At 28.1% G+C, this 14,655-nt stretch overlaps 1 protein-coding gene and 1 pseudogene across 1 annotated transcript; one reads left to right on the top strand and one right to left on the bottom strand.

Annotated features, from left to right (window-relative positions):
• The first annotated feature begins 604 nt into the window (after positions 1-604).
• LOC126666848 (transcription factor MYB108) lies at positions 605-2,433 on the top strand. Its single transcript, XM_050359729.2, has 3 exons — positions 605-898; positions 1,338-1,467; positions 1,570-2,433. Exons 1-3 carry the CDS (start codon positions 700-702, stop codon positions 2,174-2,176), a joined length of 936 nt encoding a protein of 311 aa, XP_050215686.1. The 5' UTR covers positions 605-699; the 3' UTR covers positions 2,177-2,433.
• Positions 2,434-13,502: 11,069 nt separating this feature from the next.
• LOC126666751 (uncharacterized) lies at positions 13,503-14,178 on the bottom strand (annotated as a pseudogene).
• Positions 14,179-14,655: the final 477 nt, after the last annotated feature.

Here is a 14,655-nt window from a genome sequence, read left to right as displayed (position 1 = left end):
TGTTGTTGATTATCATATACTCTGAAAAAATATAAGCAGATATAAATGATCTTATTTAGATAATTATGGATTACATTATCAAATTACACTAAATTTACCTTATTGATTCCGTAAAAAAGTTTAAGGACTAAAATGACCTTTTACTCATTGAAATACTAGAAAATATAATGCTATAAATGGAGAAAATTCAAAAACAGAAATATTTCATTAATGTGTGTATAATTTTTCAACTGACTTTTAATTACATTTGCTTTTCAAAAAGAAAATAGAAAATAAAAATAGAGAAATTGTCCACAAAAAAATAGACAAGTTGCTTAATGGAGGAGAAAAGAAAACAATTTCCACGGAACTTAGATTAATGAATACACATAAGCACTTATGTAAACAGTGTTAAAAGTCAAAGGGTCAAACTTTTCACTAACCATAATTACAGTAAGTTTAAGTGATTAATTAAGTGTAATTAATTAATTAAAACTAACCCAATTTTTTCTATTGCGGCTCGGCTTGTCTTAACCTTCCTCCTCTCACGTGCCACTTTTTTTTCTTTTTAATTTTTTTCTCTTCATCTATAAAAACCCCATCTTCTCTATCTTCTTGTATTAATCTCTCCTCTTTCGTTATAAAAAAATCTAAAAAAATCTCTGTATATCAATCAAAAACTTTTCTGTTTAAGTATCTTTCAATCAATCAAAAAAATATATGATGGATTTTAAAGGTAGAAACATCAGCAACAACAGCAAAAATAGCCCTTCATCTTCGTCCACAACCACACAAAGTGACGATGAAATGATGAGTGATTTACGACGAGGTCCGTGGACCGTCGAAGAAGATTTTAAGCTTATGAATTACATTGCTACTAATGGTGAAGGTCGATGGAATTCGCTCGCCCGCTCCGCAGGTAAATAATAAATAATAATATACCATTTTTTGTTCTTAAGAGTAAAGTATATTGCCAAGCAACAACTTGCCAACATGTCTCAACTTGGTTTGGTCATTTTCTTTTTTTCTTTTCTTTAATGGGATTTGCTATTTTGATGAGAGAAAAAGAAAAAGAAAAATTATTGGGTTTGGTTCTGATGAAATTTTACATCTTACAAATAAAGCAAGAGTTTCATGTTTTATGGGAAAGTCAAAAATAACCATAGTTTAAATAGGATAGCTTTTTGTTTTTCGAGATTTTATTTAAAGATTGATCATGTGATTGAGTTTTTCTGATGATTATTCTTTAGCCGTACTGTACAAATTAGCTATAGATATTAAAAAGCTGATGCAATGAAACAAGAAAATGCTCATTTAAATCATCAAAACTTATAGTTTGCAATAAATTTAACTTGCAGACCTAAAAAGAACTGGGAAAAGCTGCAGATTAAGATGGCTAAACTACTTAAGACCTGATGTTCGACGTGGAAATATCACACTCGAAGAACAACTTATGATTCTTGAGCTTCATTCTCGATGGGGAAATAGGTATATTTTCCGCTTATATAGACGATAAATTACTACTTAAACTATTATATAATCGCTTTAGTTTCTTTTTTAATCGTGGATCCTAACTAAATCGTCTTGCAGATGGTCGAAAATCGCACAACACTTGCCAGGAAGAACGGACAATGAAATCAAGAACTACTGGAGAACTCGAGTTCAAAAGCACGCAAAACAGCTGAAATGTGACGTGAACAGCAAGCAATTTAAAGATACTATGAGATATTTATGGATGCCAAGATTAATCGAAAGAATCCAAGCTGCCAATACCACCGCCGCCGTACCCACCGCCGCCGCCGCAGAGGTTACCCACCACCAACACTTAAGCAATCCGGCAGAAATGGGCGGTGGACAATGGGCCGCCGTGAGCAGCGGAGAGATGATGGGGAACAACGAGTTTGCGTATGCAGGAAATGTTACTCAGAGTTACATTACACCTGAGTCATCTAGCACAGCAGCGTCATCGGACTCGTTTGGGACGCAGGTTAATCAGAATCCTAATCCGGATAATTATTTCCAAACCGGGCAAGTTTGTTATTCCGATTCAATGATTAGTCCTTCCGGTTATTTCAACCCAGGGTTTGAGTTTCTAGCTGCTGATCAGCCGAACAATATGAACCAATCATGGTTGGACGGTGGGGACACAACGGACAATTTGTGGAATGTTGAGGATATTTGGTTCAACAATATGTGAAAAAAAAAAACATTTGGCCTACTTAAAAAAATAAATAGGTGAATTATGAATTTTAAATTAAGAATAATTCATATAGTTAATTACATGTAGAAATAGAATTTGTGATTGCCAAACAGGTCTAATTGTGGATTACTTTATTTTAATTTGTTTTTTGTTTTTTTTTTAATTTTAGATTTGAGAGAAGGGGGGAAATTGTAATTTTTATTTTTGAAAAATACAATTCTTTAATATTGACACTGTTTAATGTTTTATTTTAATTACCCTATAGATGATTGCATATTGGAAGCATATGGTTTATTTTAATAAAATAAAGATAATGTGCATAATTGGTTCCACCATGTTTACTTAATACTTTAAAGAGCTTATATGTCTTAAAGCATGTAATATAATAATAGATTACTTTTGAAACATTGGCCATGGGGCATGAACCGGATTAATCTCAAGCTTCTTCTAGATTGCAAAAGAAAAAATTAAAAGTGTAATTTGTTAATGATTTTGAGACGTGGCATTATATAATTTTGAGTATTTTAAGCTGGCCATTAGGGAACTGAGGTCTAGTTAAATTATTAAAAAATTAAGGATACATCTTATCATGTTCATCATCAAAGCCTCCATCCTAGTACCTTAATTTTATTAATTAATCCAATTTCTTGATTCTTTTAATTTTATGCTGGCCATCGTACGGACAACTTGATTTGTAAGCCGTTTTGCAAGACATAATCCAATATAACACCAATAAACTCAATTATTTTATTCATAGTAATAATACATCAAAAATTATACTACTATAGTTTAGATTTTTGGTTTTTATAAAATTTACCAAATGACGATTTTGCCCTTTAAAGTTGATAATTGAAAAGAGGAGGAAGATGAGGTGGCACGTGCGAGGGATAAAACGTGATAGAAATAGTGGGGGAATGAGAAAGATATGGCGGCGGGGAATCTTTGTAGGGCGCGTGCCGATTAGAGAAGCCACCGAAGTGGTCCCGGAGCTGATGAATAGTTGGGAGGCTGCCACGTGGTGAATAACAAATAAGGAGTTAGTTTAAGACAGATGGAAAATAGAAGGCTTCCTGGACTGAAGCACTGACAGCCGCAACCATTGAAACAAGTATGTTCTTGCTTTGTAATTTCTGTGTACATACACCACTTACATCCAATTATTTTATATTATGGTTTTTTTTAATGTAATTGGAGTTTATTATGAGATCACAACTATATCTAAAAAGTTCACATTTTTACTTTTTTTTTTCTATAAATAAATTATATCTATACTATAAATATAAAAAATATGAATGAGTGGAAATGGATATATTTATTTAAGTTTTAAACATTTATTTTGTTTGTTTACTATTTTAAGTATCTACCTTACTCTCATATTTATTATATCAAATGAATTAGTTTAAAATTATAAAAATAATTTAAACTGGTCAATTTTTTTTTTAAATATATGTTTCATCTTAATTTTATATCTAAAACACTCACACTTTGTACCTATAATTTTTTTACTTTATATGCTCCTATTAAAAATATATAAATGTATTTTTGAGGTATTTTCTTCATTTCTTTCAATTATCGATGTAGCTATATATATTCGTCGATTTCGATATCACTCTAGTTTTTTTATGTAATTTTTATAATTATATTTCAAATTTAACATTCTTATTAAATCACTTTATTAAATAGTGGTTTAATTTTTAAAGTTAAATTTTTCACTAATGGAATTAATAATTTTATTTTTAAAATTAATTTTCTTATTAATGGAGTTAATAACTCTATTTTTGAAGCTAAATTTTTTAATTAGTAAAATTGATAAATAGGGTTATAGCAATCTTTATCTTTTGCCATTTATGATAAAGAGAGTATTTTTTTAATATTAACAATTTATTTTAAAACAACAGCTAAATAAAAACGGAGGAAGTATATAATTTGTATTTGTGATGTACTATTTTATAGGGGAAATTAGAATATTTTCTGATTTAAATGGTAAATAATTACTACTCCCTCCATTCTGAAATAGTTGTCGCTTTAGCCATTTTCACACAAATTAAGAAATCAATAAATATGTCTAAAATTATAAGTATCTTTACTAAATTAACCCTTCTTGAAACTTGTTAACATTAATTAGTATGACTCTTTATTTGTATTTTGTATTCTTTCAATGAATTGATGAGGGTTATATGTGGAAAAATAGCAATAAATGCTTTCTTGGTTTTCTAAAGTGACAAGTATTATGGAACAAAAAAATCCCCCTAAAGTGACAACTATTTCAGAATGGAGGGAGTAGTTTCCAACCATTAAGTAGAGTTTAGTTTAGTTTAGCCCACAAAATATGCATTTATGGGAATTGAATTAAAGGAATAGGGTGACAACAAAAATTGAAGGAATAGGATGAGAAGAGAAGAATGTAGTACAACTGGACTCCACAATTAACATCTTTCCGCCACCTTCATTTCTTCTATTAACTTCCTTCTATCCCTCTTCAAACTAATCTTGCCTACTGGGACCCCTAAGTAATTGCCACTATTGTGATAAAATTTGATTAAAAATCGGTGGTTTAAATTACAAATAAATAAATTAATGCGTTTCATTATAAAATGTATCATTAAATATGATTTTAGTTGAATTTTTATATTTTCAGTTATAGTTAAACTTGACTTTTTTGTTGAACGAGCCGAACTAATTAAAATATTAAACTAATTTAACCGAAATAGATCGGTTAATTTAATTCGAAAGTCCGTATCGTTCAAGTGTCGGGCAAGAGGTGGGCCCACGTAGTTATCCCACGTGGGCATCTGATCCTGAAATTCTTGGGCTCTTTCAAGAGGTCCAAAGTGTTGTAACAAGTTTATAACAGAAAGTGGGGTGAGAAGGGATTGTAATTGTCAAGTATCTATTTAAGAGATGTACTTTTTTTGCCTCTTTACAATGTATTTGTGCGTACCTTTCTATTTTGTACTGTTTAAGTGCTTAATATGTCATACGCTGTGACTCTATTGCATCACTCACTATGTCACTTTTATATTATTGCCTTCAAACATATGATTTGGTTATACTATAAATGTATTTATGCACATTTTTTATGTAAATTATAGTCAGATTCAATGCTGAAACTATTCCATGTAAATAATTTTTCATATAAGTACAAGAGTACTACTATTTCATGTGAAATATTGACTCTTTATATTAGTCATTTTGTGCAAATAAATATATATATGAAAATAAATAATCAATCAATTTTAAATTGGTTCAGTTTTTAGGTGAGGTATTTATTGTGTCTATTGCATTCCTACATGTAGAAATTCACTTTAAGTTTATAAAATAAACAAGTATATGCATATTTTATATTGGACTTAACATATGTTTATTTTATATTTAAATATTTAATTGGTTCAATTCAGTTGTTAAGAACCGAACTTTGAACATCTAGATTATATAAATTCTTATAGCACATCCAATTAATAAATTAAAAAAATAACAATTTTTTTATTATTTGAAATGGAGGGAGTTTTTGCACTTGTTGGAGGATTTGATCTCACAATCTCAATAGTCTCGCTTATTATTATTTGAACTATAGTTGAGAGGTAAAAAAACAACAAGTTAAATAAGACTCCAACTACAATTTTATTTTCTTTAACAATATAATCATACATTAGATATGTCTTAAATTTCTTATCTCACATTATAAATTACCCCTTAATTAACATCTAAAAAATTCAGTGTTCATCCAATAAATATCTTGCTATGCAAAAGATTGGTGAAGAGGGAATTTAAATTTAATAGTTTAATTTAAGAGTTATGTATAGTTTAAACGTTGACATTTATGCATTATGAGATAAGCATGTGATCATCCCATAACTAGCTACAGAATAAGACTTAATTAACCAAGGTAGAATTCAGTGATAATCAATGTGAATGAAGTTTACAAACTATAGACTATAACCTAATTACTCCTTTTTGGCTATAAAATAGCCATATTTCAAACCATTAAACATAAGCTTTTCTAATTTTACCTTCATTAAAGATCAATTAGGATCACATGTATGATGCAACTAGCAAGAAATCTATACTAATCAAATATATATTTCACCATTAAAAAATAGACAAAAATAGCATATATTATAAAACACATGCAATTTGGTGCACTTATTATTCTAATTTCACCACCATTTTGAGGCTATATTTAACATTTCTTTTTCATCACTTACGTGAAGATAAAGTGAAAACGAAAGCACATGTTATAACATATATACGCACAGATTAATTTAATTAGGGTTTTTATTTTATTTTTTAAATTTGGACAGCCACTAGCTAATTTTGATCAGGTGGCTAATAAAAGTATAATTTGGAGATGTCTTTCAATTTATAAGTCACTACCAAAAATAGATAGAAGATGTTTCCAACCCGCAAGAAATAAAGTAAATGGTAGTGTTGGTGTTCCACTATTAGGAGGATCGTATGCTTTAATCTTTCGTGTTTATCCCAATTTGTGGAAAATTAAATTAATTGTAATTCATAAATTAGTTTATTGTTTCATTTAATATTTATATGGTATGTACGGTTTCTATGCTAATATACTTTAGGTTACCAAACTACTATGAAATTTCAAAGTAAATGCTATTTTTTTTGTTTCTTTTTGATAAATCGTTTCACGGGAAGTCGGCCACTCGAATTCTAAAAGTTATTGATTTCTCAGAGTTACTGAACTATCGTCTTATTTCTTTTTGATGACCGAAATTTAAATTATTTTATTTTAATTATTAAATTTCATTTTAACTTAATATTTTCAGATTAAAAATGCAAATGTGGCAAGAAGTTTTTGCCTAAAAATGCTTACATGGTAATTCATTTTTGCCCGAACTTATCATGCATGCATGAACCGGGAAAAGCCAATAAAAATCGGGGAAAAAAATGATTGTCACGTCACGTGGTAAAAATAAAAAAAAGATTTCCATACTTTATTTAACAAGAGAAATTATTCAAACCGATGTATCATATAATTTTACAACACATTTAAAAACGTGTGGCTCTCGTTTTAGACGTATATGGTAGATTAAATAAATAAAATAAAATTCATCAATGCAATATAAATAATACTATATAAAATAACGTGACATATCTCATGTACTATAAAATGACATGACACACATTATAGGGTATGTGACATGGGAGATATATGAGTGCCTCCTCCAAAGTTTTAAACGAACATAGGCTAAACTAATAACACATGTAAATGAGTTAAAAATTACCTAAAAAAACTAGTCACGGATGTATTTAAATCCCTATCTAACTAGTTATTCAAATAGAAGTAGCTACCACTTTATGCAATTCTAATTACCAAGTAAAATTTGCGTAATACACATGCTCTGCTCTTAGAGAACGGCTACACAGCACATTAGTTGTACTCAGCGAAACTACCCTTTGGCCGCTGGCGGATTTAGAATTCTTTTATAAAGTGGACAATATTATATTGAACGTTTATAAAATAGATAAAATTAACAAAATATTAATTTTTAATTAGGCAATACTGCAAATTTTAAAGCGGAAAACTACACTATTAACTTATTTGTATTTTTTCTAAAGAATCAAAATAATAAAATGGACAAATGCCTATCATAAACTCTTCCTAACTAGGTCTTGCTCATGTCTTAGGCTAGAGTGGACTTCAAGCCGGGCTGAAATGGAATTTTATTTTTGGAACATTAATATAGGGTTGTAATGAATTTAAAGTTAGAAGGGGATTATGTCCAGACTGTCAGAAAATCAGATGTGAATTTGAAATTAAGTTCGATTAAAAAAAATAGATTCGCCCACACTTGTGATCATTGTGATCCACGTTTAAAAGCTTTTAGATATTTGCTCAATCATTTAACTATATTAATAGAGCAATTGATCAGCTGGTGATTTTAATTTCCTTTAAATGGTAAAGAGTTAAGAAAACAAAACATGCAATAAAATGCACATAGACAACTTGCAAATGCCCAAAAGAGTAGAAAAATAATGTTTAACTTTTATTACTGTTTTAGGTATTGAAAGAGATGGATCAGTGTGACAAATGATGACCGAAAGTGATTAACCACGTTCATGATTAATAAATGAGCAAATTACTCCAAAATCTCTCACATTTATCATAATTCACAGTTAGATACCTTTTATTTGAAATTCAAACGATTTGTCACTTCAGCTTTTATATAAAAAAATTTGGTAACTCGGTTTCAATTATATAAACGATTTGATACCTCATTTTCAAACGATTTGGTACCTCATATTGCATTCCGTTAACAATTTAGTACCTCTATTGAACAGAATGACCTTATAATTTAAAAAAACAAAACTGAGACACCAAATCGTGTGATTTTCAAATAAAGGGTATCAGACTGTGAATTGTGACAAACGTGAGGGGCCTTAAAGTAATTTGCTCTTAATAAATTGTTCAAAATTGCATCTATTATCTACCCTTTCATGTTATATTTAAGGCCTAATTACTTAATAAAAACCCACCTTATAACTTTCTTGCGTATATATCCTGATATAGAAAAAAGTTAAATCGTACCCTATTTTAAATTTTCATGTTTCACCTCTAACCCGAAATACTAAATTAATCTCTTTTCATGTGAAAAGGGTTAAAATAGTCCTTCATATTTTGCTTATATTCTAATTAGACATTAATATTATTAATTGTACAAAAACACCTTTTTCGCTAAAAAAAATCAAGTGATAATAATTATTTAATTTATATTAATTATAAATAATTTTTTTAATTCAAAATCCGTAAAAAAATTAAAATTTATATAAAATAAAATCTATTTATATTTTTTTTTTAAAAACTTAATCCCTCCTCAAAGGAGGAGGGATCTACTTCTTCCTTTCATGGAATGAGGAGTAAGGAGCGAACATCGCTCCTTCCTTCCACGGAAGAAAGAGAAGGAGAGCTCCTCTTTCCATGGAAGGAGGAGCGTGAAAACAAAAATAAAAAAATTATTTAAAAAAAAAGTAGTGGGTTTGAAAAATCGGAGGAGTATGATGATAGATAGGAAATATTTTTTAAAATAATTTAATTTTTTGAAATAAAATATTTGAAAACATTTAGAATTTATTTGAACACTTATAAAACTGAAGGACTTATTTGTATTTTTTAAAATAAAAAAATATGATGTAACCCTTTTAGTTGCTATTAACATTTTTATCCTTAAACTATTTAAATCGTCAATTGAATCCTTTTCCAGGATAAAGGGGAAACATAAAAACCTAATATAAGGTACAATTGAATTTTTTTCTAGTTTAGAATATAAACGTAAAAAAGTTATAAAGTGGGATTTTTTAACATTGAAATATGTGAAATTTTTTTCTCTAATGATGAAAAATCTAAAATAATGAAAAACATAAAAATCTAAAAAAGATAAAAAGGAAACGTGGAAAAGTCAAATCAACTAGAAAAGAAGAGACTAACTTAACTATACTATCCTATCCTCAAAACAAACTACAATTGCGTCAAAAGACCCACACGTTATTGCTAAACAAGCTAGTAAGCTACTTAGTGGATGAGTAAGCACTCATTATTTAAGCAAAAATAATGTGAAACTTGCAGACCAAATCTTAGGAATTGGATTTTAAATTAGATGTATAGTTATTAGTGAGTAAACAAATGATTAATTATAAACATTTTGACCATGACTTTATTTATGCATAAACATAGGTCAATCAGCTGAATTCAGTTTTCCCATTCTACATTACTAATTTAGTATCATAATATCATTGCTTATGCAACGGGAAATTGATATGGTGATCCACTTTAAATTTTTTGACTCGTGGAGTAATTTTACCTATTATTTTGAGAAGTGGTGTTGTCAAATTAAGACACCTAAAATTAGCCTATAATCCATTCCAACTTCCAATTTTATATGTCAATTTGTTACCTTAGAAAAATAAATTTTATGTCGATGAATTATATGTTTGGTGGCATTAATAGTGATATTTTATAAATTTTAATCTTTTTTTTCTAGTTCGAGTTTATACTTTATTCGTTGATCAAAATTACTTAAATGTTTTAGAAGGAAAAGTTAAAAATATACGTGTATAATTTGATAATATTTAATTGATTTAGTGCAAGAATATAATATGAATTGTTCCATTATGAAAGCGGAACAGTGAGATATTGAAAAGAATTGGACCTGTTGAATTGTTCACTTTAATTATGGGGTATTTTTGAAAGAAATTGAACTCGTCTATTATGTTCAATCATTTTTTATAGAATCCGATTAAGTTAACTTACACCATTTAATTTATAGAAAATAATGTAGATTGATTGACTATAATAATTTTTTTTTTCAAATGTGGGATCGCCAATAAATTTATTGATACCTTTCCTTTATGGCAGAGAAAAACCGTGGTTACATGTTCGATCAACTTAACAAAATCTTTAACTAGTATCATTTGTTTGAGAAAATGCTTTGATTAATTTACAGCTAGTTTTATCTTTAAAATATAATCTGGGCTGGGCTTCTAGTGTAGCCCTAATTGAATCTTGAGCCTGTGAGCCTGAATTTGTCCCCATTGAGTAGACCCACTTTTGAGGTTCTACCCAAAGGATTGGGCCGAATCTTATAGATGATGAGGCAGGTACCTAATAGTTAAGGCACAAGAGCAAGACTATTTTCACCAACCCCTCTCATTTGTACGAAATTTAAATAATAATTATTTTAAAATAAATTAATATAAATAACAGATACAATCTAATATTTTATAATTCATAAAATATTAAATAAATATTCTATTTAATTTGAAAAAATTAATGAAATTTACATAATAGTTATTTTTTTTTAAAATTAAATAAGTGTTTATGTTAATCAAAAATCTACAAAAATGCTTATTTGATATAAATATTTTATTTAAATTGAAAAATCAATGTGAATTATCTATTCAAAATAACTTTTAAAAATTGAACAAGTATTTTTGGCATCCGATTCGTTACACGATAGAGAAAATAAGACCAAGCGACTACATCTGAAGGAAGGAAGGACTCTCTTTTGTCTCATGAAAAAAATGTCACTCAATCAGAGGCAGAGATGCAGAATGGAAAGTAGAGAAAAAGACAATGGAAAACGAAAGGAAATCGAAGAATCCCCCTTAGCCTTTCAAGAAAGCGACATTTCCGGTTGACAAACAACAACTGAGAGGAGTTTGAAATTGATGACAAAAATGATTTGGTCATCTCAATTATATAAGCATATAGATAAATTATTTAACCAATAATTTTAGTATGTGATATATTTAAATAGTTTATAATGAAATTATTATAATTATCCTTACTTAAATCAAATAGTGACATTACACTCTTGAAACTAGTATTTAAAATGAATTTAGATTATAATAATAAAAAAAATATATATTATTTAATTTTATGTAATTTCGAATAAAAAATATAAATATATTTTTTATCAATTTAAGACGAATATAAATAAATATTAGGAGGTGAAATGGGCTAAGAGACAAGTGAGTCAATGCTTCATGTTTAATACCTTCAGCAATTATCTCAAAATACTATTGGGAGACTTAAAATAGGGAAAAGTTGAAAACTATTTAAATTAGCTATAATAATCTCAAAAATATGGATGTTCTTTTTTTCTTGGGACCAACACTTTTATTACTTTCAAAATTGCTTCAACACTTTATTTTTTAAAATATTCTCACCCAGCACTTGTTTTATTTTCCTCCTTAAATCTTACTCATTCTTCCTTCTTGGAACAGCGCGTGAATTCTGGCCTCACGTGTCAGTCTCCTCCATATTTGGTTTTCCAATTCTCCTATTATCTGAATCATCATCCCGACCTATCAATTCTCTACTGCTGAAGTTGGCGAAGAAGAAGCTTGCTGTTAATGACGAAGAAGAAAAATGCCGCAATCATCATTCTTTTTGTGTTAATTTCCATGGGTTTGTAATTTTTTATGGATTTGGTTTGTAATAATTTTTGGTTTCAATTGTTAAACAAAAGTCACAATTTTTGTTCTTCTTCTCAAAAGTAGCGGTGATGTAAGGGGAAGAATTAAAGTGAAAAAAGGATGGTGGTGGTGGTAAGAGTGGTAAGAGGAAGAATGACAGTGGATCTTGATTGTTGAGGGCAGAAGGCTATTTTAATCAATTGGATTTTGTTATTGTTTTTGACACTGATTCATTTTTTAGGAAAACAATTTGGAATTGAATTTGAAAATAAAGAATTTGATGGGAAGGAGAAGCAGGTCACGGTGGTGAGGAATTGGTTGGTGGTGGTCAGGGCAAGATGGTAGCACATGAATGTAACTATGTAAAAATGTAGCCTATTTTAATTAAAAATGTACTATTAATTAATTTATAATTATAATTAACTCTAATTACAATAGAGTATACTAATTATTATAAAATTACAAAATATACATAATTTTTTTATTATATTCTATAAAGTTTACATAAAAATATACAAAGTATATTTATTAAAACATACACAAAACGTATATAGAAATAATATAAAATATATTTATTATTTTCTAAAAAATATACTTGTTAGTATTTACCAACTATATATAAAAATGTATAAAAACTAATTATTTTAACATTACAAAGTATATACAAAGTATACATAGAGTATATTTATTATATTTTACAAAATATACGTAAAAAATGCAAAAAATATACAAAAAATATATTGATTCTTTTTCATATAATATATATAAAATATACATAGAGTATACTCATTATTTTTTATAAAGTACACATAAAAAATACACAAAATGTACGTAAACAATACACAAAATATACTTATTATTATTTAAAAAATATATATATAAAATATACATAAAATATATATATGGTATACTTATTATTTTTTAATAAAGTATACATAAAAAATACACAAAGTATACATATTATTTTCTAAATATACGTAAAAAATACACAAAATATATTTATTATTTTTCATATAATATATATATATATATATATATATATATATATATAAAATATACACAAAATATACATAGAGTATACTTATTATTTTTTATAAAATATACATAAAAAATACACAAAATATATATAAAAATACACAAAATATACTTATTATTATTTATAAAGTATATATGAAATATACATAAAATATATATAGGATATACTTATTTTTTAAAGTATACATAAAAAATACACAAAATATACATATTATTTTCTATAAAATATACAATAAAATTATACAAAATATGCTTATTAAAAATATACGAATTGTTTATATATTAAAATAACTTCATTAAATAATAATTCAACTTTTAAAACTTCATTTTTCACTAGTGGGATTAATAATTTTATTTTCAATCATGAAGCAATATAGATTAGCTATAATGGTTGTTTATCACTGTCATTCATAAAGTAATATATTGGTTTAGCAATATCAGTAGCTCTGTACTAGCCTTACAATTCAAAGCTCTTAACAAATTTACAAGAAACGTCGATCTAGTCATCTTGGTCGTTACCACAACCACCACCGTCACCTTCATAACCACCATCGTCACCTTCATAACCACCTCCGATCTCACAAATCCTCCCCCAAATCTCCTCTGAAACCGCCATAACCGACAATCTAGGCTGCCTATACAAAACAAAACACTCAACTCCTCATTACTCTTCATTTCCTTCAAATCCACCGGCGTTCTCATTTCGCCAACCGCCTTAACATCAACAATCACCTCATGATCATCGTCACTGTACCACTCCTTCACCACCGTCACAACGCCGACCACACGAAGAGCGCTGGCGCCGAAGTGGAAAAAGAAGCCGAGATCGTTAAGTTGCATCGCTTACCTTATAATTTGAAGAAGCACAATATTCATGACCTAGGTAGAATCTCAGCAACAATTATGGTTTAAATGAGAGGAAAAGAACACAAATAAAATGCGAAATTATAAATTCTAAAGTGATTTGGAATTCAATTTCAAAAGATTAGGCTGGTATAGTTTTATGATTTTGATTTTATGATTTTGATTTGTCGTTGGTTTAGAAGAACGAAAGACTGGAGGAGCAACTCTGAGAAAGAGAAAGAAATTCAAAAAGTGATGGGAATAAATGGTTTTGGGCCATCACGTGCTGGGTTAAAAGAAATAAGGCCAACACGTATAAAAAACCTTTAAAAGATTTATGATAAAAAAATAAAAGGGAACACGTGATATTGAGATTATTTCTCAAAATTAAGTGCTCCTTTTAATTTCCTCCTTAAAATATGAGAGTTGGGCTGACAAGTATTTATAAAAGAAATAGCCCACAGCAACAGAAAAATATTGGGTTTTTTAGATAAATACCAAAAAAAAATAAAATATTCTCAAAAATACAACCTCAAAGTTTTTTCTTGAAAAATACAATCTGTATTTTTTTTTGCAAAAATGACTTTTATATTCTTAAAAATATTTTTTTTAATCTCAGAAATACGATTTTTGTTATCCAAATGTATACTAACACTGTTGGT

The sequence above is a fragment of the Mercurialis annua genome, linkage group LG2 (genome assembly GCF_937616625.2).
Source record: "Mercurialis annua linkage group LG2, ddMerAnnu1.2, whole genome shotgun sequence".
In the NCBI taxonomy this organism is placed as follows: Eukaryota; Viridiplantae; Streptophyta; class Magnoliopsida; order Malpighiales; family Euphorbiaceae; genus Mercurialis; species Mercurialis annua.
This window is presented reverse-complemented; position numbering and strand designations above follow the sequence as displayed.

Coding starts and splice junctions, on each gene's coding strand:
- LOC126666848 (XM_050359729.2), top strand. CDS start 700: ATGATGGATTTTAAAGGTAGAAACATCAGCAACAACAGCAAAAATAGC. Junction 899..1,337: donor TTCGCTCGCCCGCTCCGCAG/GTAAATAATAAA, acceptor TTTAACTTGCAG/ACCTAAAAAGAACTGGGAAA. Junction 1,468..1,569: donor CATTCTCGATGGGGAAATAG/GTATATTTTCCG, acceptor ATCGTCTTGCAG/ATGGTCGAAAATCGCACAAC.